We start from the raw sequence: 25,093 nt of genomic DNA, 5'->3' as shown, positions 1-25,093 counted from the left end.
CTAATTTGTTTCAATAAATTAGCTAACATTTCTAATAACCTGTTTTTGCTTTGTCATTTTGGGGTATTATGTGTAGATTGATGAGGGGGGAAACTATTTAATACATTTTAGAATAAGGCTGTGGAAAAAGTCAAAGGGGTCTGAATACTTTCCGAAGGAACTGTACATGCAGAAGAGATGCGTTTTGGACTCCCCCAACTGGCTGTTCCCTCTCATTGCACACTATCCCATCACAGGCATCTATCTCCCAAGGTAAACTGTGACTACAACGCTGGAATGTGATGTCCTCCTGGCTGATTTGGACCCTAATATTGGGATTCCCAACCAAGATAACTATTTATCTTCTGGCTTCTTACTTTGTAAACTTTAAGATATTGTAAAGCGTGATGTTCTGTGAACGCAGTCAATAAGTTACATTTAATCAAATACATAAACTATTTGCTTTAGCGTGTTATAGTCTGGTTGATGGTTAAACCTATCTAGTCTGTCATGAAGAATACAAGCTAGTGCATTTCTGAACGATTGATCGAATAAAGTTGGATTTAGCCTATGATCTGTCAAGAAAATGCAACAGAAAAACCTTTATTACATTGTCTCAACATTATGAAAAAAGGCTTTGGTGTGCTGCTATGAGTTCAGTGGCTACTTAATTAACCAGTTTCAGCCAAGTTGCCTCCTTGGCGACTGCGCGCGCGTGTCTATCAAGGACTGTTTGTTGTCCGGTGCCCGGCGACGTCACGGAATTTGAGAGCGCGACAGTGCGCCCTAGGACTCAAATACTGTGGCAAGTTTACCGACGTGAGTTTTCCTGATCCGACTCTTGTTTGGAGCTCGTATCTCTTGCATTGGAATAGTACAAGGGATAAGGAAAATAATCAGAATCTATGATCTCGGTCCCTTTGATGAAAACAGTCCCATTTTACCCTCTGACTTCATGATCCAATTGGGTATAGACAGTCTATTCGCCAGAGATGTCCACCGCTGCAACTCCAACCACCCCCTCTCAGTTAACATCGGATCAACTCACGGTCATTGTGGCAGCATGTAAGTAAGATTTTAATCTCTCAAAATGTCCAATTTTCCATGAAATTGATGGTGGCATTTGAGCATAGATCAGAATCAGATATAATCTTAGGCATATTTTTGTAATTAACCCATCTGTTATGATAAACAGGCGTATTGGCATGTCACTTTTGCCTGTTACTTTAATAACAGTTGTAAGTGTTCATTCGTTTTCTTTGGACAAAACACAACTATTGTAAAGTTGTAGAAAACTGCAACAGTGTAGCCTATGTGGACCACTGACCTATGCTATAGATCTGGATGGGGAGTCTGTTGCCTCAGCAGGTTATTCACACCAGTGATGGATCCTTTTACTTCATCAAATCACTGCTGTGGTGGTGTGATAAGGAATATGTTGAATACACTGTTCGCCAGCTGCTGTCACTGTAGATAGCAGCCTATTTGCCTACCACATTAGATATGAAGCTTTCTATTTTTAGAACCTATCTGTATTATCTTGAAGCTACTAGTGTTCCTCTTGGACTTGTTTTGTATCCGAAGATGAATTACATGGTTGACTTCACATTTATATTTGATAGTAAATTAATTTGAAGTGTGGAAAATCGACTGCGACTAACATTTCAATAGCCAATTATTCCTGTCCACAGATTGAAAAACATATTGTGAACAGCGTTCCATTAAATAGTCTACACAGTATGTCCACACAGCGTTTCAACTTAATTACCTGTGACCTGAGCAGGAAAAGGTCTGTCCCCTAGCAACAGCATATTACAGTGTTCTGAACACTATAGTAAATATTACTTTACATTAATTAGACTGGGGCATTACGTAATGTACCTTTTGTACAAGTGCATGTCCATTACCATTTTGATGCATTGTTAACAGCGGGTGATGAGTTTTCTCTTCTCCTCTCCTCTCCTAGTTTCAGGTCTGGTGTTCTTTGTGGTGATCTTGGTGCTGCTGTCCATATACCGGAAAGAACCTCACTGCTGCAAGGACACCCATGGAGACATGGTAAGGACCTTGAGCTCACTCACTATATTTTATTGAAAGATACAATTAATGAGAAATTGTCCCTTGTAAACAAACCATAAATTAAAGTTAGGCACAGATACAGATTAGATGTGACTGAGGCTAAATGTACCATGCAAAGTAAATGTAGCGCCATTAAGAGGTGTCACGTTTAATTTGCATGGCTAGGGGAACAGGCCCAGAATAAACTTGATATGATCACTGTAAAACCATGCATTTGCATTTCATGGAATTAACAGTGCTCTGGCTATGAGCTCCAGCTTCCATAACTATCCTTGAGTACCAAAGGAATCATGAGTCACAGTGTGTGGCGAGGCAGCATTGACAAATGCTATTGATACTTGCGCCAATCTTGTGATGTGTCAACACCACTACAATGAGAATATTACAACAGATTGTTTAGCTAAACATTTTACTCAAAACATGTTTTATGAAAACATATGAATGGCTAACCCAGGGCGGAGGAAAATCTGATCTTGACTGCAAACAAGCATATCCTGCACAGCCTACTGGCAAATCTCACCCAGAAACTGGATACAATATTCCGTGTTCCCCTGAGTGAGGAACACAAACACTGGCACAGAGGAGGAGTCTTCAGTATCATTGTTGACCTCCTTTCCTCTCCCTCCCAGAGAATAGAACTTAGTAGACAGTGTCTTATATGAAGGCAGTATCTTATATGAATGGTACCATGATGGATGCCCAAAGTATGGAGGTTCATACATATCAATACTATTTAACAACTTCAAACTATGACCAATATTCAAGTCCCTAACCTGGTACAGGAAATAGGGAACAGGAAGTATAAACTCTCCATAGAGGTCAGTTTTCAGTTTCTGCCCATCCTTCATGTTTCCTCTTCCTGACCTGCGTCCCTGGGGTAGGGTTAGTATGTTATCTCTGGAGAACAGGGACACTACTCATACCTTCCAACTCGTTCCCTTTCTCAGACAGACAGGAAACACCAACATCTCCTTTGTCTCTGCTATGTTTGGCTCTGGCCTGAACAGATTAGAGAAAAGTTTTGCTGTCTCTTGTCAGGAATAGACAGGCTTGTCCTCTTGTACATGTCAGCCATTTTGACCTGCTGTCAGCTAGAATAACCCACACATGACACATCAGACAACATTGCTCGTCACTATTTCCTAACATATTGTCAGTGTGGGGAGTGGAGTCTAGTCTATATAGTAAACAGTGGGTGACAGGGTGTAAATATGGAAAGATCTTGGTGGGTATGGAGATGACCTCTGGGATCTGTACTGGGTGAAAGAATACACAGCTAGCTGGTGGTGTGAGCAAAGTAAAAAATCAAGTTTCCTGACGATTTAAGTTGTTTTTTATATAGAAACCGATTTGTTGAAATCAGTTTGTTGTTTTTGGTGTCCCTGTTATGTCGTTTACACATTCCCTGAAATCCTATTCAGTCACCCATATAGTCATAGTGACTGGTTAACTGAGGCATGTTGCAGAAGAGGGTGGTTTTGTTACAAGATCATTACAAGGACACCAACCTGAAGGCAAGCCAGATTTCGAGGGAGGCTCACATGGGAAAAAGCCTCTATTATTGTTTTCTATGGAACGTTTACTTTCCTCTATATGTGTTGTTGCCACATACCTTTCCCTGCTTCAGTTTTCTCCATGAATAATGGCCAGACCCTCCTGTGGGTGTTGGGAACAATGGCTCTCCTTCAGGTCGCGGCACTGAAAAAGGCACACTGCCGATGGGGTCCTCCCCCCACTTCAGCTCTGATTTTACACGGTTGTGCTTTTTCACGCTGGGTGAATCAGAGGCAGTAAACAAAAGGACATCTCCCTTTTTTATCCTGAAGACATTTTTTCGCCCCTTGAAAGTGAAAACTAGCGAGGGAAAGTGACCTCTGACATCAATTTTTCTGTGGCGTCTCTCTCTGTCACATGCTGGAGGGGTGGTGACAAAGGTCAAACTGCATCACTGGGAACGTGAGTGATGTCCCCGTTCGGGCAGACATCAAAACTGGCCCTGATGTTTTGAAGGTGACCATTTTGTCAATATGAACAAGCCTACTTCCCTATGCGTGATTCGCAGTGGAGAAATTTTCCTATGTAAATTGCTACAACCGTTCTCCTATTCATCACGCATCCTCATTTTAATTTATTTAATTGAACCTTTATTTAACTAGGCAAGTCAGTTAAGAACAAATTATTATTTACTGTGACGATCAAACCCTAACCCGGACGACGCTGGGCCAATTGGGACTCCCAAGCACGGCCGGTTGTGATGCTGGATTGAACTCTGTCAGGCAAAAAAATCCTTTGTTGTAATGCTGTGTAATGTTGTCCAAAGTAACTATGGGGGCCATAATGTGTATTTGAGCATGCTTGTTGAGAGGAACCTGCTACAGTTACAAGGAAAGAGAGAGATGCTGAAAAGGTCACACTGTGTGGTTTCTTGCTAGGGACCCTGGTGACACAGTAGGACACTGTATTGTCCCCCAATACAAAGAGACTCATTTAAGCCCAGGGTAATCACCTAGTTTTCCGGCAGGGCTTTTGAAGAATTCCAGCACCTCATACAGTGTGAGCCTGCCTAATCTTGTTTGAAATGGGTGGGACTGGGAGGAGGAACGGACATCATAGGGTGGTCATCTTATAGGCTAGATCATTTATGGTATTGCTAAAACAGTCAGGTCCAAAACGAATGAAACAAGGCATGACAATTGGTCAATGAGGCTGAAATTAGGGAATGCCTTCCTAATTGGGACGTTGGGCTAGCCTTGTAATTACCAGGCTGATTACCACTGCGTTATCAAAACAGAATGTAAGCTCGCAAGACTTTCGGAATGTTGTACAAGGTTAACGTTGAGCAGATTGTAGACATTCAGTCTCTATTTTAATTAGATTCTCGTTGAGATCTCAAATTTAAATGTAGGGTTGTTAGAAGTTGTTCAGTCATCTCTGTAGTTAATGTGCTAATGGAGGGTTCATCATACTATAGTCTAACTCACATTAATCACGGTTCCCTCTGTCCTCCTGCAGGATGCCCCTCCCCAGTACTACAGCAGCAGACAGACACTGGTGGGAAACCCCTGTCTGGAACAGACTCACGACAATACACACTCACAGGTAAAAAGGCCCAGCACTGGATGGGTCAATACGTTTTCAGTCAATACGTTGTCAGACCCAGTGATACCTGTGTGTGTGTGTGTGTGGTGGTGGGGGGGGGGGGGGGGCTATCCAAAGTCGCTGTAATCATAAATGCATTAATATTTGAATGGTCGTCAATCATCATTAAGTAGCTTATACCTGCACCGGGATTATTATGCGCACAGATTGATACAAGGCAATGTGCAACGAGCAGACAAGTCAGAACCATGGAGAAAGAATTAGGCCTAGGCTACACCTTGCTCTTTAGATAAGTCAGACAGTAAACTAAATAACATCAATCATGCAAGATCAGGTAGACCGCAGTCTACAACATAAGCAGCAAACACATCCACATCAATTTGATAGGCTATTGCTCTCTGTAGTCAAGCACAAGGAACTGAATCCCATGTGTCTACTACTGTGCTATAGTTCAACCTAATTATGTAATATAGAATAGACTACTTTTGCGTTCATATGCCATATAAAAATAAGTTACAGGGGAGAACATTATAGTAAACCTACTCACCAAACAGATGTCGTGTGATGGGGTAAAAGATCATTCATGCGTAATCATGCAATGTAAAATTGTAAATACATTTTGAAAAGTCTAACGAACAGGCAGAACCTAATCTGAACTAAGAAAATAAGAAATTATACGGTTTATATCCCTGAATAAATTATCTTTCAACTTAAAATTGAGCTCATGAGACTCTGCTCAAATTGTCACTCTTTTTAAATAGTAACCATTCCAGTCATGAGATGTGCATCTCACTTCGCACTTGCAATTCTTTGCTTTTCAAAAATATTATTTTCTATTTATTTTGTTATATATTCCATAATATTTTACTTATAAAATAGAGGTGTCTTGACTGTGATAAGGGCACAGGAATATAAAAGTGTATTTTCTACTAAATTAACAAACAAGGCTATTGCCAATTCAATTTCATATATCCATAATCACCAGCAGCTAACCAGCAGTGCAGCACCAGTCTCAGGCCAGGGGGCCCCTCAAGGGGGTATAGCGACACACATGTACATTGCTTTATAAAATAAGCAATACCGGCTCAGACCAATTCCAAGATTTAATCAAATCATATTATATATACATTTGTCATGTTTTATAGTGTTAAATAATATTTATTTTATTTGTTTTTGGTACAATGTTTTTCTTGTAAAAAATCTCCAGGAACAGGAGTCCCCGCTTCTGCTGTGTGTGGATAGGTTTATGCGCATAGTCAGCAGTGATGCACTGACAAGGATTCTCCATGACCAAACAGACACCAGCAGTATCTTCCATCAAAGTGTTTGTGACATCTCTCTAACTGTTCCATTGTGTTCCCCGGCTGTCTGCTTCTTCTCTCCATCAGTCAGGGCAGCTGTTCCTTATCGGTCTGCCCTCCAGCTACCGCCTGCCCTCCCTGGAGGCGCCCCTCCCCAGGCTGCCCTCCTACGAGAGTGTCAGGAAGAAGGACCGCCAGAGACAGATACACATGATGATCGCTGACCGTTTCGGCCTCAACGGCTCCATGCTGACTGAGGTAAGATACCGGGGGGTGGACGGGTACCATTGAGATAAGTGGCATGTGTCCTCATAAGTATTGAACGCTGCCTCAGCCGCCTGAAAGTGTAGGTTATTGAACGTTACCAAAGTTCATCTTTAGTTCATTATTAAAGAGCCTCACATATATAATCTATTTACTCCTAAATGCAGTGACCTATAAAAGAGAATAAATGAGAGGTTTTGTTCATTATGAATGTGCTGTCACAGGATAACTGGAGCTTGTTCTAAGATGAAACACTATTCAGAACGCCGTAAATAGGAGCCCTATCATCTCATCTTCTGCTGTAGTGATGCACAGACTGCACATTCCCAGGTTTTACCGTGTTGATCTTTCGCCAGGGCTTTGACTTGCGTAATGCTCGAGCAAACAAAGTAATGAGAAAAAGGCAATTCAAACATAATTAAAGCTTGCGTCCTCAGTGTAAACAGTGGCAGAGAATGCAGCTTTGTGCTTTTTTCCTCCTTTACTCGTCTTTTTTTGCTCCTCTTTTTCTTTAGTAAACGTCCCAGTGAATACGTGCCCTCCCATCAGTCCCCCATCCTGTCACCGGTAGCTCAAAGTGGCCCCTGTCAGACTTTAGAGGGGTTCTGATGGCCCATAATTGCTCTGTCTGTGCTGTGGCCGTAGGGGCTGGAGTGAAACTTTGTTGCGTTTTACGTGTGTGGTGTTTTTATAGGCGCGCAGGGCTGTCCTTGCCGCCCGCGGGGGCCCCAAGCAATTAAAAGATAAGGGGTTAGTCAGGGAGTGAGGAGCTGGCTGATGACGGAGATAGGCTCTGTACTGGAGGAGTGATGCTAAAGGCAGCCCGGGTGCTGCCAACCAAATCTGTCATGTAAACGCTAACATGATGCCATTAGGTTTGACGTTAGAGATCATGTATCAGCCAATACACGCTAGGAAACACCTACACCTGGGAAATGGAGTATGTAATCTTAGATGGGATGTATTTTTAGAAGGTCATGGGTTATTTTGTTGTGTGTGTGGAATATATAGCGTTTAACATTTTCAGTACGTTTTATAGCCTCTCAATTATGAGTGTTAACATTTATTTATTTATTTAACCTTTATTTTAGGAGGGTGACTCATTCTAAGTGGCTCACTTTGCCACAAAGTATAGCTTGATATGATGAGCCGCGACACACACAAATCAAGCCATCCACTCACCCATTTGACACGTACCCACCTACCCTAGGTTCTAAAGCAGTGTTAACCAAAACTTACTCTTTCTCTCCCACAGCCCCCTCCAACGTATGAGGAGAGCATCCGCCACTCCATTGAAGTGCCCTCTGACATTCTGGGGTCTGTAATAGACGCCCCTCATCCCCAGAACATTTACCCTCCGCACCCTGGCACAGACCTTACCACTCAGTCAGAGGTAACCACTCAGTGCCCATCCACTCAGGATGCCAACAGTGCCACCCTACCAGTCTGAATCCTCAGACTCGCTACTGACACACGATGACAAGGACAACTGGAGTATTGATGCTTTTTATCCACCTTGATGTGCCAAACTGGTCAGAAGATAAGACAGTGGAAATGCACACATTCTCAATAGGTTGAATCAGATCCAGCAGCCAATGGGTTGACTGGACTGTAGGAACATCCTGCAGTGACAGTATGCTGGAAGATAGTGAAATTCTACATTGCGGGTTACTCCATACTGACAAACTTGAATGTCTAAACACCTCTTGTCAGTTGTGATTTTAAACTGGATCCTAAATAAGATTGATGAACTGGGAAGACTTGGATTGCCATTCTTCAGTGAAAAGGGAAACCGTCCTGTAGATGACCAATACCATGACAATATGTGTCTGAGGTGGCAGGTTCTAATGCCAAAGTTAACTGTAAGAGGAGACAGGCCAGGTAGAAAGACACTCCATGACAAATGTGCTGCTGAAAAACAAATACTATTTTGCTGTGAACAGAAAAAGCACCAAAAAGGGAAGAACGATCTTTAGATTTAAAAAAAATGTTTCTCATATTTTCTACATTTGATCATTTTATGGATTAAAGTAATCTGGATTATTGTTTTTGGGGGAACTGTGTTGTAGCAAGTCCTTTTCTGAGTAAAATCACTCTCCTCTTTTAGTGCAATGTACGAGCCAAAAACGTATAAGCGTGAGATGTAAAATGCTCATATATCCTACCCTGCTGAGCTTGGGTTGTACAGCTGAGCCAGCTACAACTTGTAAGTGAGTCAACAACACCAAACCTGTGTTGGCTCTGGTAACGGGTCTTGAATGCCCAATGCAGCCGTTTTTATATCAAATCATTTATGGGTAACAATAATGTACCTTACTGTGATGGTTTTCTATTAAAATTATCAAAATGTTTTTTTGTTGCTTTTAAGCTTTTTAAGCGTTAAACGTTTTAACAAGCAAGATTTGTGGTCCGAGTGGGGAGGAGAAAAGGGAAAACTAGTTGTTATTGTTAGAGAGGTTTGGAACTCTTTATTATTAATCTATTAACTCATTTACCACCTGGTGATGTCACCAGGCATGCCGAAACTTCACCATGCAAAACCTGATGTTTAGAAGGTCCTATTTAGAATGTATTTTCAACCAGGAAATAATACTGATCAAATCTTGTTAGTTTCATCAGCTGTTGTACAATATGATGCAAAACACAGAAAACTGAATTTTGACTGCACGGGGCCTTTAAGATACAATTCAGCATTGGGATTGTGGGAAGCGTTAACTAAGTAGATAGCTTTGTTTATTCAAGAGCTCTGTGAACAGTGAATGAGAATGGCTGTGTAAAAAGCTTTTTTTGTTGGTTAACTGGGCTGCCTGTTTTAACAGTCCCTGCACAAGCTTGAGAAGAAACCAGTATGAATGACAAGAAAAAGTATGTCATATTTCCCTCACATCATGTCTGAAACAAAAGTATGAGGTTTCAGCAGCCGTTAGCAAGTAGGGACAAGTCTACTCAAAAGGCAGCAATTGGGAAATACTTGTATGTTTATACAAGTGTAAGAGTGAGAATTGGAGTTGATGATCATTTATAGACCTGTCTGTCACGTAAACTAATTGAGATGGTGGTGGGTTCTAGATAAAGACATGTTTAACATAGCGCCTGTGTGCTGTCTCTGTCTGGCCTTAATGTCTACTAGTTTCCTTTTCACCTCATTTAACACATGATTTACTTAACAAAAGGCACATCTCAATAGGTGGTCCAGGTATGACATGGAACAAGCAGGGGGAGAGGCAGGTGGTACTTTCCTCTTTTGTTCTCTATTGTTCCTCAAACAAGGAGGAGGCTGATGACATCACATCTGACCATCTCCTTTTATTTGATTTATTTAACCTTTATTTAACTAGGCAGTTAAGAACAGTGGGTTAACTGCCTTATTTAACTGCCTTGTTCAGGGGCAGAACGACAGATTTTTACCTTGTCAGCTCGGGGATTCGATCTAGCAACCTTTCGGTTACTGGCCCAACGCTCTAACTACTGCCGCCCTTAACCTGCCACTCCAAAATCCTTGAAGTTAACTTAAAGTTTGCGGTTGTCTCAAATACACTATTTTGCTCAAAACGTATTTTTTTGACCCTTTAGTGTATGTATTTATACTTGGGATATTTGAACAGGAAAAGTAAAACAGAATCACTGGAGGACGTCTAACTTTCACTTTCCAAACCCTCTAAACTGCACTTTACATTGGTGGGAGCAGTGTTTTTGTGCATTTTGAATGACCCTGGAACCTAACTTTTATACAAGTGAATGAATTACCTGTACGTTTACTTTGAGCCCACCACCAAGTTACATCTGACCTGTACACACACATTGAACATATGTATGTAAATAATAAACTGTTATTAAATCCAATTGTATTAGCCACATTCGCCGAATACAACAGTAGACCTTACAGTGAAATGCTTACTTACGAGCCCCTAACCAACAATGCAGTTGGATATATGGATAAGATTACGGATAAGAAATAAAAGTAACAAGTAATTCAAGAGCAACAGTAAAATAACAATAGAGAGACTATATACAGGGGGGTAATCTATATTTTCTTAATCATGTAAATTGTTACTTGCAAAAAAGTCATAATGACAGTCTAAAGAGGAAAATGGATGCATCTGTTTCTGTATTAATGAACATATGTTACCTCTGTGCCTTGTCAAAGTTCTTCTCCATCCATTGTCACTCAAAAGCTTGACCTCTGACATCTGGTGGCCAGCTATAGAATTGCAGTCTTGAAGATTACACCATTTTAACTGAAAACTGAACCAACCCACCCCATACTTTTGAGACAATACTCTCACATAAACAAAATGTCACAGTCAGTAATATATTTAACTCATTAGATGAAGTGTCCACAAGGGTTCCATTGTCCTGCTGTTGGGTGTGTAATGAGAGAGAGAGAGAGAGAGAGAGAGAGAGAGAACAAACAGAGGAACTCAGAGGTCATTAAGCTTCTCACAGTTGGGCAGCACAGCTGGAAACAGCCTAGGGGCAGAATGAGAAGACACTACAGGATGAACAACTTCCATCACTGTCTTCTGGCTGACAGACACAAAGTGCAACTGTTTGGTAATCCCCTTGAGCTCTTGTCGTAAAAGATGAGCCCCATATAGTTAATGAGGTCTTATGGTCGTTTGATCCCTTAAAATACAGACCACAAAAAGAGGTGACATGGGGTGCTCTCTTCATCATTGACATCTCAACAGCTATTTAAGCATACAGATTTGGCATTTAGGGGATTAGCACATGCTATATTGAAAGACAGGCTTTGTTAAATTTACAATTACTTTCTGATAACCCTTCAGATTTCAATGAAGGAAAGCAAATAGCAGTGGATTTTTTCTTCAATAAACGTCCTAATCTTCGTAGCCCTTTACACTCGTACCTGTGTATGGATTGAAAATGACAGATTTGGGCACTAATAAGTACCTAAATTGGAATGCAGTTACTGTACAGTATCATGCTATACATGACATCAGAGTTCTGGCTCTGAACTTCACAGTGCTGTATGGGTATTGACTGACAGCTGTTCTGAACTTGAGCACCACGCGTGACAGAGGTTTCCTCAATCACTCCCAGTAATTGGGCAACCTTTGCAAATATTTTGTTGTCTGAGTGAGGGAAATGCTGTAAATGAAGATGAATCAATGTATTCTGAAAGACGAGATGTTGAGGAATATAATAAATACAGCTTTGATGTCATACGAGCAACACAAACATCCATGAGACCAAATGTGAACTTCACATTTCCAAATCATAAAACTCATGTCATATACAGTGTCAGTACTGTCATATACAGTGTCAGTGTTTATGATCACCATGTTTGATGTACAGTTACCAGATGACATGGCATCATACCCTGTTTGTTTTTTTAACAGAAAGAGACGATTTGTTTATTGGGAAGAATATTTGCGCAGTACACACACCTGAATGCACTCATGACTATTTTCTGTGAGCACCAAGATTACAATCTGTTTCTCTGAATTGTCTTGTGAAAGCCTAACACTGTAATATGTTATCTGATGCCTTAGCTAGTCTTATTGGCAATAGAACAAGCTTTCAAATCATGCCCACCTGATCCAGATTGCGATTTATAATGGACCGTTTTTGGATTGCGTAAACAACAACAGTGATTGTGTGATGGCAGGAATGCAGGGTTGTGTTCCAAACAAAACAACTACAAGTGTGCTTGCTCTAGTTCCTCAACAGCACAGCTAGGAGAGCTCAAAAAAATCCTTATAGTTGAAGACTCTTCTTTGACTCAAAGAAGTGCATTGAAAATGCTTCGGAACTGTGCACACTTTGGAGAGGTGTGTGGCCACTTGGAGAGAACAGTTAGTCCTCTCGAACCTACTCACCCAGACCCTTGTCATTTTTTGGGGTCTTATGTTACACCTACCCCATATTCTCCGGGAATAGTCTTATCATGTTACAGAATGTATCCAGAGTCGTTTTAGATTTTGTTATCAAGAAATGTGTCAAAAAGTACAGTAAATGTAAAATGCACAGAAAATTAACAGGGTCATGTTTGGATTCGGAGTGTCAGGTGAACTGTTGCGTCCTCACCTTTGATCTAATACTTTTCCCATCATCTCCAAGCTGTTCCCTTTCAATTGCTACCATGGTTATGGATACGATGCTTCGTGGGTGAATGTTGTTGATGTGTGCAGAGGGTCTCTGGTTCGTGCCCAGGTATGGGCGAGGGGACGGTCTAAATTTATACTGTTACAAAAACAAAAACAGGTTTTAGAAATGTTTTAAAAGTATTCAGACTCTTTACTCAGCACTTTGTTGAAGCACATTTGGCAGCGATTACAGCATTGAGTCTTCTTTGGTATGACGCGACAAACTTGGCACACCTGTATTTAGGGGGTTTCTCCCATTCTTCTCTGCAGATCCCCTCAAACTCTGTCAAGTTGGCTGGGGAGCGTTACTGCACAGCTATTTTCAGGTCTCTCCAGAGATGTTCGATCAGGTTCAAGTCCAGGCTCTGGCTGGGCCACTCAAGGACATTAAGAGACTTGTCCCGAAGCCACTCCAGCATTGTCTTGGCTGCGTGCTTAGGGTCGTTGTCCTGTTGGAAGGTGAACCTTCGCCCCCAGTCTGAGGTCCTGAGCACTGTGGAGCAGGTTTTCATCAAGGATCTCTGTACTTTTCTCTGTTTATCTTTGCCTCGATCCCGACTAGTCTCCCAGTCCCTACCGCTGAAAAACATTCCCACAGCATAATGATGTCACCACCATGCTTCACCGTAGGGATTGTGCCAGGTTTCCTCCAGATGTGATGCTTGGCATTCAGGCCAAAGAGTTCAATCTTGGTTTCATCAGACCAGAGAATCTTGTTTCTCAAGGTCTGAGAGGCTTTAGGTGCCTTTTGGCAAACTCCAAGCGGACTGTCATGTTGCTTAACCGAGGAGTGGCTTCTGCCTGGCCACTCTACCATAAAGGCCTGATTGGTGGAGTGCTGCAGAGATGGTTGTCCTTCTGGAAGGTTCTCCCATCTCCACAGAGGAACTCTGAAGCTCTGTCAGAGTGACCATCGGGTTCTTGGTCACCTCCCTGACCAAGGCCCGTCTCCCCCGATTGCTCAGTTGGGCTGGGCGGCCAGCTCTAGGAAGAGTCTTAGAGGTTCCAAACTTCTTCCATTTAAGAATGATGGAGGCCACTGTGTTCTTGGGGACCTTCAATGCTGCAGAATGTTTTTGGTACCCTTCCCCAGATCTGTGTCTCGACACATTCCTGTCTCTGGGCTCTACGGACATTCCTTCGACCTCATGGCCTGTTTTTTTCTCTGACATACACTGTCACTGGTCCACTTACATGCACACAGGAGCAACAGCGCCTCTTCCCCCTCAGGAAGTTAAAAAGGTTTGGCATGGGCCATCAAATTCTCAAAATGTTCTACAGTTGCACCATTGAGAACATCTTGACTGGCTGCACCACAGCTTGGTATGGCAACAGCACCCCCTTGATCGCATAGCACTACAGAGGGTGTTGCATACAGCCCAGTACATCACTGGGGCTGAGCTCCCTGTCATCCAGGACCTCTATATCAGGTGGTGTGATAGGAAAGCCAAGACATTTTTTTAAAAGACTCCAGCCACCCAAGCCATGGACTATTCTCTCTGCTTCCACACGGCAAGCAGTATCGGTGCATAAAGACAACAACAGACTCCTGAACAGCTTGTATCTCCAAGCCATAAGAATGCTAAATATCTAACAGAATTGCTGCACAGACTACATATATTTTTTTTTTCTCTGTCTCTATGCACACTCACAGGACTCTACACACTCACGCACACTGACACTCCAACACACACATAACATGCACATACATTTATACTGACTACAGACACGCACACATACTCACATAGAATCATCATTTACGCTGCTGCTACGCTGTTTATCAAATATCAAATCAAATCTAACTTTATTTGGCACATGCGCCGAATACAAGTGTAGACTTTACTGTGAAATGCTTACTTACAAGCCCTTAACCAACAGTGCAGTTCAAGAAGAAGGAAATATTTACAATGTAGGCTAAAATAAAAAGTTATAATAAAAAGTAACACAGTAAGAATAACAATAACGAGGCTATATACAGGGGGCATCGGTATCCTGATGTCTAGTCACCTACCCTATACATATACTGAACAGAAATATATCCGCAACATGTAAAGTGTTGGTCCCATGTGTCATGACGTTGGCCTGGAGGGGTAGGTTTATGACAGTCATAAATACCTCTTCCCCCCTTTTTCCTCTCTCTACCCTACTGATGTTACATTTGCAAAACCCTTGGTTAACATAGAGATTCTGGGAACATCAGAAGGTGGGGAGAAATGAACTACACTGCTCAAAAAAATAAAGGGAACACTTAAACAACACAATGTAACTCCAAGTCAATCACACTTCTGTGAAATCAAACTGTCCATTTAGGAAGCAACACTGATTGACAATAAATTTCACATGCTGTTGTGCAAATGGAATAGACAACAGGTGGAAATTATAGGCAATTAGCAAGTCACCCCCAATGAAGGAGTGGTTCTGCAGGTGGTGACCACAGACCACTTCTCAGTTCCTATGTTTCCTGGCTGATGTTTTGGTCACTTTTGAATGCTGGCGGTGCTTTCACTCTAGTGGTAGCATGAGACGGAGTCTACAACCCACACAAGTGGCTCAGGTAGTGCAGCTCATCCAGGATGGCACATCAATGCGAGCTGTGGCAAGAAGGTTTGCTGTGTCTGTCAGCGTAGTGTCCAGAGCATGGAGGCGCTACCAGGAGACAGGCCAGTACATCAGGAGACGTGGAGGAGGCCATAGGAGGGCAACAACCCAGCAGCAGGACCGCTACCTCCGCCTTTGTGCAAGGAGGAGCAGGAGGAGCACTGCCAGAACCCTGCAAAATGACCTCCAGCAGGCCACAAATGTGCATGTGTCTGCTCAAACGGTCAGAAACAGACTCCATGAGGGTGGTATGAGGGCCCGACGTCCACAGGTGGGGGTTGTGCTTACAGCCCAACACCGTGCAGGACGTTTGGCATTTGCCAGAGAACACCAAGATTGGCAATTCGCCACTGGCGCCCTGTGGTCTTCACAGATGAAAGCAGGTTCACACTGTGCACATGTGACAGACGTGACAGAGTCTGGAGACGCCGTGGAGAACGTTCTGCTGCCTGCAACATCCTCCAGCATGACCGGTTTGGCAGTGGGTCAGTCATGGTGTGGTGTGGCATTTCTTTGAGGGGCCGCACAGCCCTCCATGTGCTCGCCAGAGGTAGCCTGACTGCCATTAGGTACCGAGATGAGATCCTCAGACTCCTTGTGAGACCATATGCTGGTGCGGTTGGCCCTGGGTTCCTGCTAATGCAAGACAATGCTAGACCTCATGTGGCTGGAGTGTGTCAGCAGTTCCTACAAGAGGAATTGATGCTATGGACTGGCCCGCCCGTTCCCCCAGACCTGAATCCAATTGAGCACATCTGGGACATCATGTCTCGCTCCATCTACCATGGTTGCACCACAGACTGTCCAGGAGTTGGCGGATGCTTTAGTCCAGGTCTGGGAGGAGATCCCTCAGGAGACCATCCGCCACCTCATCAGGAGATTGCCCAGGCGTTGTAGGGAGGGCATACAGGCACGTGGAGGCCACACACACTACTGAGCCTCATTTTGACTTGTTTTAAGGACATTACATCAAAGTTGGATCAGCCTGTAGTGTGGTTTTCCACTTTAATTTTGAGCGTGACTTCAAATCCAGACCTCCATGGGTTGATAAATTTGATTTCAATTGATAATTTTTGTGTGATTTTGTTGTCAGCACATACAACTATGTAAATAAAAAAGTATTTAATAAGAATATTTCATTCATTCAGATCTAGGATGTGTTATTTTAGTGTTCCCTTTATTTTTTTGAGCAGTGTATATTCTGGTAATCCGACCAATGTGGTGGTACTTAATGAATATGATGTCAGTTCGGTTGTCATCTGAGACATTCTCATCAATGATAAGATGACATAAACTCTACAGTGGAAAGTCTACACATCCGAGTTATCGGATTCACATGGAATTGTTGTTCAATTTAAATGTTTGAATATGAAATTATTCGTGATGGGATGAAATGTGATTTTAGATTCTAAAATGTGAGATTTGGGTTTTCATAAGATAGGGCTCTGCTCAACCAGTGGCCCGCCCCTGTGTAGAGACATGGGCTATAAAACTTTTCAAACACGCCCTGTTCTCCCTTCCTATATAAGCCCTTGACGACAATATAACCTCCTATTCCGAGGACGTGAGGACGACGGTTCAATGTCAGAATGGTTCAGATAATAACTACAGAACGAAGCCAACATCAGCGTGAGCTTTGGTTGCGAATTGTATGAACTTTGAACTCTTATTCACTACAGAAGTGATACCTCCTAGCCGTTGAGTAGGCAACAGCCACTGCAAACGATGGTTAGGAAGGAACAGACAGAGTATCCCGTCTACCACACAACGACATTACTACAATGTATTCAATTTACCAGCAGAGACATTCTTCAAAGGATAAAGGACTCGGTTGGGCAACACGGCCTTCCATCTACCACCAACCTACCGAAGCGCAGCTCAGAGTAAATATTCATTGCATTTTCCTTTTCCAAATGGGTGGTAATTTAGAATGCATAAGATACTGTATTTACGATAGCACAGCTTCACCCTTTGTTCCTCAGTCTTCCCGCTCTTTCACTCAAACCCAGCCACTTTTCTTTTATGTAACAAGCTGTCATATCTGTTCCGCCCGCTAGGAACGTTTTCCTTTATGACGTAATTTGTAATCAAGTTATGATTTAATTATGTGTATGTGTAATTCTGTGTAATTAGTTAGGTATTTAATAAATAAATAATTAAACCCAATTTTGTATTACTGGTTCAACTTGTTAGCCAGGGTACGTGCATAACCAAGAATTTACAACTTTCAGATGAGACTGAATTAAGATGACGATTAATTTTGACTGCTATTGATGTAAAATATTACTAGGTCTTTAAGAGTTTATTCGGAAGATAACAGCTCTATAAATATTATTTTGTTGTGCCCAACTCTCTATTTAAATACATTTACATGATTAGCTCAGTCAGGTAATATTAATTACGGAGAATTAATTTTATATAATAGCATGTCATATAACTTAATCCGGCATAGCCAAAGACACGACACATGTTTCATTAGCTGGAATAAAAGTTAATACACACAAAAACCTATTTCTCTCAAATGTTGTGCACAAATTTGTTTACATCCCTGTCAGTTGCACTTCTCCTTTGCCAAGATAATCCATCCACCTGACAGTTGTGGCATATCAAGAAGCTGATTAAACAGCATGATCATTACACAGGTGCACCTTGTGCTGGGGACAATAAATGGCCACTCTAAAATGTACAGTTTTGTTGCACTGATGAAACTGAGGAGTATTTCTGTATGTAAAAGCCCTTTTTTGGGGAAAAACTCATTCTGATTGGCTGGGCCTGGCTCCCCAATGGGTGGGCCTATGCCCTCCCAGACCCACCCATGGCTGCACCCCTTCCCAATTATGTAAAATCCATATATTAGGTTCCTCAGGAATTTATTTCAATTGACTGATTTCCATATGTGAACTGTAACTCAGTAAAATCCTTGAAATTGTTGCGTTTATATTTTTGTTCAGTACACACAAACACACACACAAAAAAAAAAACACACACACACACCTCTAGTACATTGTAAATATGATATTGGAACTGACCCTTTATATAGCTTCTTACTTTCTCATGTTCTTGTTTTTATATCTTGTGTGTTTTTGTTTTACCTTATGTTATTTTTAGTGCTACACTGTTATTGATTATTGCACTGTTGGGTTTGGAGCTTGCAAGAAAGGCATTTAATTGCATGAGACATTGAAAAACATGAGACATTAAAACTTGAAACTAATGGATACATAGATTCTCTCTTTAGCCATGTTGTAATGGAACTTACTTTTGAAGTAACCTGAAATATATCACAGTTAACTACTCAGTTTCTGAAACTCAGATTATCATGTCAAGTAGTGAACACTTGTTCATACTACAGAGAGAATGCCGTTGCAATGTACTGAACAGGGCCCGGATTCCCGAAAGCATCTTAAGGCTAGGTTAATCATTAAAATGGTTAGATTAACTTAACCTGAAGATGCTTTTGGGAAACAGGGCTAAGTCAACGCTTTATATATACACACTGTTTTGATGCCACCGTGCCTCCATCTTGGCACTCCCCCAACGGAGTACAAATATATTGGAAGCTATAGAAATGCATTTATTAAAAGTCTACATTTGTTTTGTTTTTTTTACCACGTTTATTATATTACAGACACCTTCATTCTCCTCTACCGATATAAGTAGGACACGGTGACATCCCGCCAACTTTTGAGAAAAAACACTTCACATCAGAGTTGTCTCGAGATGGCTATGCATATTCATGAAATTAGGCTAGTAAGCATAGTATCTTTTTTATTTTTTTAGTAGCATAGTATCTCTCTCCATTGAATACACGCGGTTAACGTCAACGAACCTAATCGAATATTCAAAGCGGGATTACAATAATGCTATGTATCCACCAATCCAAAGAAAGGATAGGCGGGAGCTAGACAGCCCGCCGTTCCACTTTGTGGACAACTGATGTACCACAGCAATCATGGCGGCGCTGTTTGTCTGCTTTCGGATTGAGAAAACGGAGAGAGCCGAACCATCTTCGTTCCTAGGAAAATCTTGTATGTAAACAAGGTCAGTCATACTGCAGCATACAGTCAACTTGTTCTCTAATAGAATTACTCCTGTTTATAGAAGACATCAATCGGCTTACATTACAACATTGTGACAGGTATGTCTAACAAGTTTGTACGACTCAACTGCATGATTGTGTCAAATCTTCTATCAAATATAATACATTCATTTCGATTGCATGAAAGTCCACAGACGTCACATAACAGCATGGCATTGTTTAGTGTCGCAAAAATAACTTAACTATCATGCATAGTGTAAAATTCGACATGTTGCAATGTCAACCAAGGATATATAGGATCAAGCACTCTGGCAGTGCCGCAAAGTCACACGACCCTACTCATTACTTTGTGCGCAGACTGCGTGTGTCTAGACTGGTCTGTAACTGGGTCACTGTCACTCAAACAAAATATGTAATACACATAGGCCTACTCTGAATACCTGAACAATGTTTCCTGTTTTTGTTTTCATGATTTAATTAGCCTACTCACATTTTTGTTGCATTGTATTCCATTTCATTTCATTGTATTTATTTGTATTCTATTACTAAAGGTTGACATGAGTTTACCGTGAATTTTATAACACATGCCATCTGGTTCTGCTCTCCACAATGTGAGCCGATGAATATGCATTTCATTTATCAATATTATTATTTTGCACCAGTCATTATGCTAAGGGCTTCAGTGGCACACTGACCTAACTCACATGCCACATTTACCCTGCTGTGTCTGTGTTATGGAAAAACAAAGGCCAAACACATTACTGCTGGCAGATGAGACGGCAGCAAAGAGCATGCAGGGCCAGTCACGTTACAGAGGGCCAAGTAACCTCTGCTCTGACTCATCACTGATCCTAACCATGTTACTGATCAGTTGATGCCCCAGGCTCTAAAAGTGGGTAGGATCCCGTGCTTACCTCACACTGATAATATGACTTGAATAACATCCACACAATAACTAGGTCAGACTATCATTAAAGATACCAAAGGGGAGGTATTCTTCATGTTATGATGACCACAGATGTGTTGCTGTTATGATTTGGTCCAGTACGATTAGCCATGTGTTGCCTGTCCCTCCGCACTATGATTAACGATTTAAAGCAATCTTCTTAACAGTGGAGCTGCATTACTCTTTTGGCCATGATGCCAATGTCTTTTATCTTGACTCGGGACAGAATATAGGGCAGTAGGATGGAACAGCTGACACATTTCTAATGAAAGTAGGGCAGGGTTAGTTTTAGATTTCAAACCATTTGAGTCCCCTTAGATAATTTAGGTGGTCCTGCTACCACTGAATCAGATCAGTGGTGTGGTTTTAGTTCAGCAGTAGCACCTGTCAATCTGAAATCCTTACACGGGTAGTGTATATTCTGTCAAGTAGAGGTTCCCTGTCTGTCAAGGTACATTTAAAATGCTATTTTATTCATCTTTTTCTTTGTAGAGTCTCAGCACAGTTTCCAAGATGATGCAGTGTTTCCACTTTATAGTCGAGCCGGTCAAGAACATCACAGCCAAGCTTAAGGTACAGTAGGTCAAACTCCTGTCATGCATTACAAATCCTCCAAACAACAAAAACATTTACATGTTTTTTTGTTCAAATCTTTTTTGCTACGGTCAGAGATTTTATCATAAAGGAAAGTCACCTTGAAACGGCTGTGGAGGGGTTGTCATGGTAGCGTCACCAGTCACATGCTTACTCAAGTAGATAGGTTTTAATTGTTTCTGTAGATTGATTTAATTACCTATTACAAATAAAAGTTGACGTTTGTGTGTGTGTGTGGTATGGAAAACCCCAGGGAAAACAGATTACTGCTGGCAGATGAGACAGCAGCAGTGAGCATGCAGGGCCAAGTAACCTGCACGGACTGTTGATTTGATTTAGTTTAATAATAGATGATGTCAGGGGGGTTATGGGAGAGAGGAGATCTCTTTCTTTCCTGCTGAAAGGAGAAGGGCATGGTGTGCATTTTGATAAGGCCAAGTGGGTCCTTTTCCGGGTTGACCTTATTACTTCCTAATGCACTAGTAAAACACCCATTTCTGTCCTAAATCTGTTTCCTTTCCTCTTTTCCTAATATTTATTTTGTATTGCTACTTTCTATGTGTTCTATGGCTAAGTCTTGACACTATTTTTTTTTTGTCTGTCAGGAATCTCGCAAGAGGGCGAAGAATGAGAAGCGAGAGCCACTGGAAGAGAATCAGCTGTTTATAGTGGAGCTGGCTAGAGATCTCAATCGAGTGTGCCAGGTACACTGAAATATATACACACCTTTTGTAACATCCATTATACAAGTATCCATTGTCAGGTCTAGGTTGGAGGATAAACAAGTCTCCTAAATCCCCCACTTGTCTATGCCCTCTCTGAAGAGGTCTGAGGTGCTGGAGAACATCTGGAAACTAGAGGACATCTGGCCCACTCCTCTTTGCAGGGCCTTCATCCTGGAGTGGGCGTCTCTGCTGGAGAGCAAGGTATGGAGAGCAGGAGCCAATATACTGTAACAGCTATTAATATATACTGTATAGCTTGCAGGTGACATTCTCCAAACACGTGTTGAATGAGTCTTCACCTGTTGTCAGCAGAAGAGGCCCATGCAGTCGGATGGTTGGCCAGAGGAGAGCGAGTGGAGGAAGCAAGACCTGTTCAGTGAGAATGAAATGGAGAACGCTAAGAGGACAATCATCAACTGGACCAAGGACCTGAGAGCCCAACCTGAGCAAAGTGTGTGGCCTGGGGAGGCTGTGGCTCAAGTTCTGGAGGACCTCCAGGCTGCATGGAGGAGTCGCCACATGCCCAACCTCTTGACAGCCATGGAACTGCTCATGTGGGTCTTACTGACACAAGGCCTGGACAAGGTGGGGGCCTCCTTAAATATCAATTGTCCCCCTTTAAAATAAATTAATGTATATTCATGATAACAGCTCTGATATTTACCAAAGCCGCTTTTCTCCTTCTCCATGTTTGTGCTTGCAGGAAGCCATCCCTCAACAGTGGCTCATATGGAAGCAGAGGACTCAGAAGATAGGTGCTGCCTGCTACATTCCTCACTCAGGTATGTGATGCCTTGGATAGGCATTGACAGAGCCAGATGTGATGTTCACAGAACGTATTGTTTATTTGACTAATATTTGTTACTAATCTGTTATGTACAGTGAGGCAAAAAAGTATTTAGTCAGCCACCAATTGTGCAAGTTCTCCCACTTAAAAAGATGAGGCCTGTAATTTTCATCATAGGTACACTTCAACTATGACAGACAAAATGAGAAGGAAAAAAATCCAGAAAATCACATTGTAGGATTTTTAATGAATTTATTTGCAAATTATGGTGGAAAATAAGTATTTGGTCAATAACAAAAGTTTCTCTCAATACCCTTTGTTGGCAATGACAGAGGTCAAACGTTTTCTGTAAGTCTTCACAAGGTTTTCACATACTTGCTGGTATTTTGGCCCATTCCTCCATGCAGATCTCCTCTAGAGCAGTGGTGTTTTGGGGTTGTTGCTGGGCAACACGGACTTTCAACTCCCTCCAAAGATTTTCTATTGGGTTGAGATCTGGAGACTGGTTAGGCCACTCCAGGACCTTGAAATGCTTCTTACGAAGCCACTCCTTCGTTGCCCGGGCGGTGTGTTTGGGATCATTGTCATGCTGAAAGACCCAGCCACGTTTCATCTTCAATGCCCTTACTGATGGAAGGAGGTTTTCACTCAAAATCTCACGATACATGGCCTCATTCATTCTTTCCTTTACACGGATCAGTCGTCCTGGTCCCTTTGCAGAGAAACAGCCCCATAGCATGATGTTTCTACCCCCATGCTTCACAGTAGGTATGGTGCTCTTTGGATGCAAGTCAGCATTCTTTGTCCTCCAAACACGACGAGTTGAGTTTTTACCAAAAAGTTATATTTTGGTTTCATCTGACCATATGACAATCTCCCAATCTTCTTCTGGATCATCAAAATGCTCTCTAGCAAACTTCAGACGGGCCTGGACATGTACTGGCTTAAGCAGGGGGACATGTCTGGCACTGCAGGATTTGAGTCCCTGGCGGCATAGTGTGTTACTGATGGTAGGCTTTGTTACTTTGGTCCCAGCTCTCTGCAGGTCATTCACTAGCCCCCCCCCCCCCCCCCCCGTGTGGTTCTGGGATTTTTGCTCACCGTTCTTGTGATCATTTTGACCCCACAGGGTGAGATCTTGCGTGGAGCCCCAGATCGAGGGAGATTATCAGTGGTCTTGTATGTCAACCATTTCTTAATAATTGCTCCCACAGTTGATTTCTTCAAACCAAGCTGCTTACCTATTGCAGATTCAGTCTTTCTAGCCTGGTGCAGGTCTACAATTTTGTTTCTGGTGTCCTTTGACAGCTCTTTGGTCTTGGCCGTAGTGGAGTTTGGAGTGTGACTGTTTGAGGTTGTGGACAGGTGTCTTTTATACTGATAACAAGTTCAAACAGGTGCCATTAATACAGGTAACGAGTGGAGGACAGAGGAGCCTCTTAAAGAAGAAGTTACAGGTCTGTGAGAGCCAGAAATCTTGCTTGTTTGTAGGTGACCAAATACTTATTTTCCACCAGAATTTGCAAATAAATTCATTAAAAATCCTACAATGTGATTTTTTATGGATTTTTTTTCTCATTTTGTCTGTCATAGTTGAAGTGTACCTAAGGATGAAAATTACAGGCCTCTCATCTTTTTAAGTGGGAGAATTTGCACAATTGGTGGCTAACTAAATACTGCCCCACTGTATATTCCAGTATGGGACTGGATCTCTAATGCAGCAGTGGAGATTTCCCTTGACCTGGACACGGCCAACCCTGACCTGCTGATCTCCAATGACGAGAAGAAGATGCGCTGCGGCTTCGAGAGAAAGGATGTGCCAAACTACCACCAGCGCTTCGATGGCTGGTGGTGCGCCACAGGGGTGGAGGGTTTCAACTCTGGCCGCCACTACTGGGAGGTGGAGGTGGGGGAGCGGGACTTTCGGCTGGGTGTGGCCAAGGAGTCAGCCCTGAGGAAGGGCTTCAAGTCCCTGAACACAGACACGGGCTACCTGACCCTGCGCCTGGAGAGGGGCACGGAGCTCAAGGCCCTGACTGTGCCCTTCACTGCCCTGCCGCCTGGTCTTATCCCCCGCAAGGTGGCCGTCTACCTGGACTACGACCAGGGCCAGCTGTCCTTCTATGACGTAGACAGCCGCTCCCACATCTACAATGAGAGCTTCAACGAGAAGCTGTTCCCTCTGTTCGGCACAACAGAGATCATTAAGGACCTGGTGATCAAGTCCCCTGGGAGCAAGGCCTATTGCCTCTGTCCCTCCCTGTGCCTGTGGGGCTGAACTTTCCCTCTTAACACCATCCCTCTACCCTATGGTTACCCTCTCACCACTCCTATAGAGTAATCAGAACCTTCGTTACTGTAAAGAACTAGACCATCATGATCCACTGATGCTGCTGCTTCTATGTGATTCTTTCTGCCTCTTCCTTACTCCAGTTATGCTATGCACTCACATGCTCTGTATTTTCATACATTTGAAAGAATACCGTAGTATTATCTTAATCTATTGTGAAATATTAATCCTGCAATAACAATGCACTTTCCGTGATGAATAAATATACGAAACTCAAAGGTT

General features: G+C 42.4%; 2 protein-coding genes across 4 annotated transcripts; both read left to right on the top strand.

Moving 5' to 3' along the window:
* The first annotated feature begins 737 nt into the window (after positions 1-737).
* On the top strand, positions 738-11,641 carry LOC139424005 (uncharacterized). Of its 2 annotated transcripts, XM_071175679.1 has the most exons (5): positions 738-1,044; positions 1,946-2,037; positions 5,071-5,157; positions 6,546-6,716; positions 7,978-10,565. In XM_071175679.1, exons 1-5 carry the CDS (start codon positions 972-974, stop codon positions 8,170-8,172), a joined length of 618 nt encoding a protein of 205 aa, XP_071031780.1. In that variant the 5' UTR covers positions 738-971; the 3' UTR covers positions 8,173-10,565. The 2 variants fall into 2 exon arrangements, with proteins under 2 accessions (XP_071031780.1, XP_071031781.1); XM_071175680.1 differs by lacking the exon at positions 5,071-5,157 and having other exon boundaries at positions 762-1,044; positions 7,978-11,641.
* Positions 11,642-19,378: 7,737 nt separating this feature from the next.
* Positions 19,379-25,093, top strand: LOC139364940 (butyrophilin subfamily 1 member A1-like). Of its 2 annotated transcripts, none has more exons than XM_071102197.1 (7): positions 19,379-19,568; positions 20,908-20,988; positions 21,615-21,713; positions 21,834-21,935; positions 22,047-22,319; positions 22,438-22,516; positions 24,219-25,093. In XM_071102197.1, the coding sequence occupies exons 2-7, from the start codon at positions 20,929-20,931 to the stop codon at positions 24,797-24,799; spliced, it is 1,194 nt and encodes a 397-aa protein (XP_070958298.1). In that variant the 5' UTR covers positions 19,379-19,568; positions 20,908-20,928; the 3' UTR covers positions 24,800-25,093. The 2 variants fall into 2 exon arrangements, with proteins under 2 accessions (XP_070958298.1, XP_070958297.1); XM_071102196.1 differs by having other exon boundaries at positions 19,391-19,568; positions 22,044-22,319.

The sequence above is a fragment of the Oncorhynchus clarkii genome, chromosome 13, assembly GCF_045791955.1.
Source record: "Oncorhynchus clarkii lewisi isolate Uvic-CL-2024 chromosome 13, UVic_Ocla_1.0, whole genome shotgun sequence".
In the NCBI taxonomy this organism is placed as follows: Eukaryota; Metazoa; Chordata; class Actinopteri; order Salmoniformes; family Salmonidae; genus Oncorhynchus; species Oncorhynchus clarkii.
This window is presented reverse-complemented; position numbering and strand designations above follow the sequence as displayed.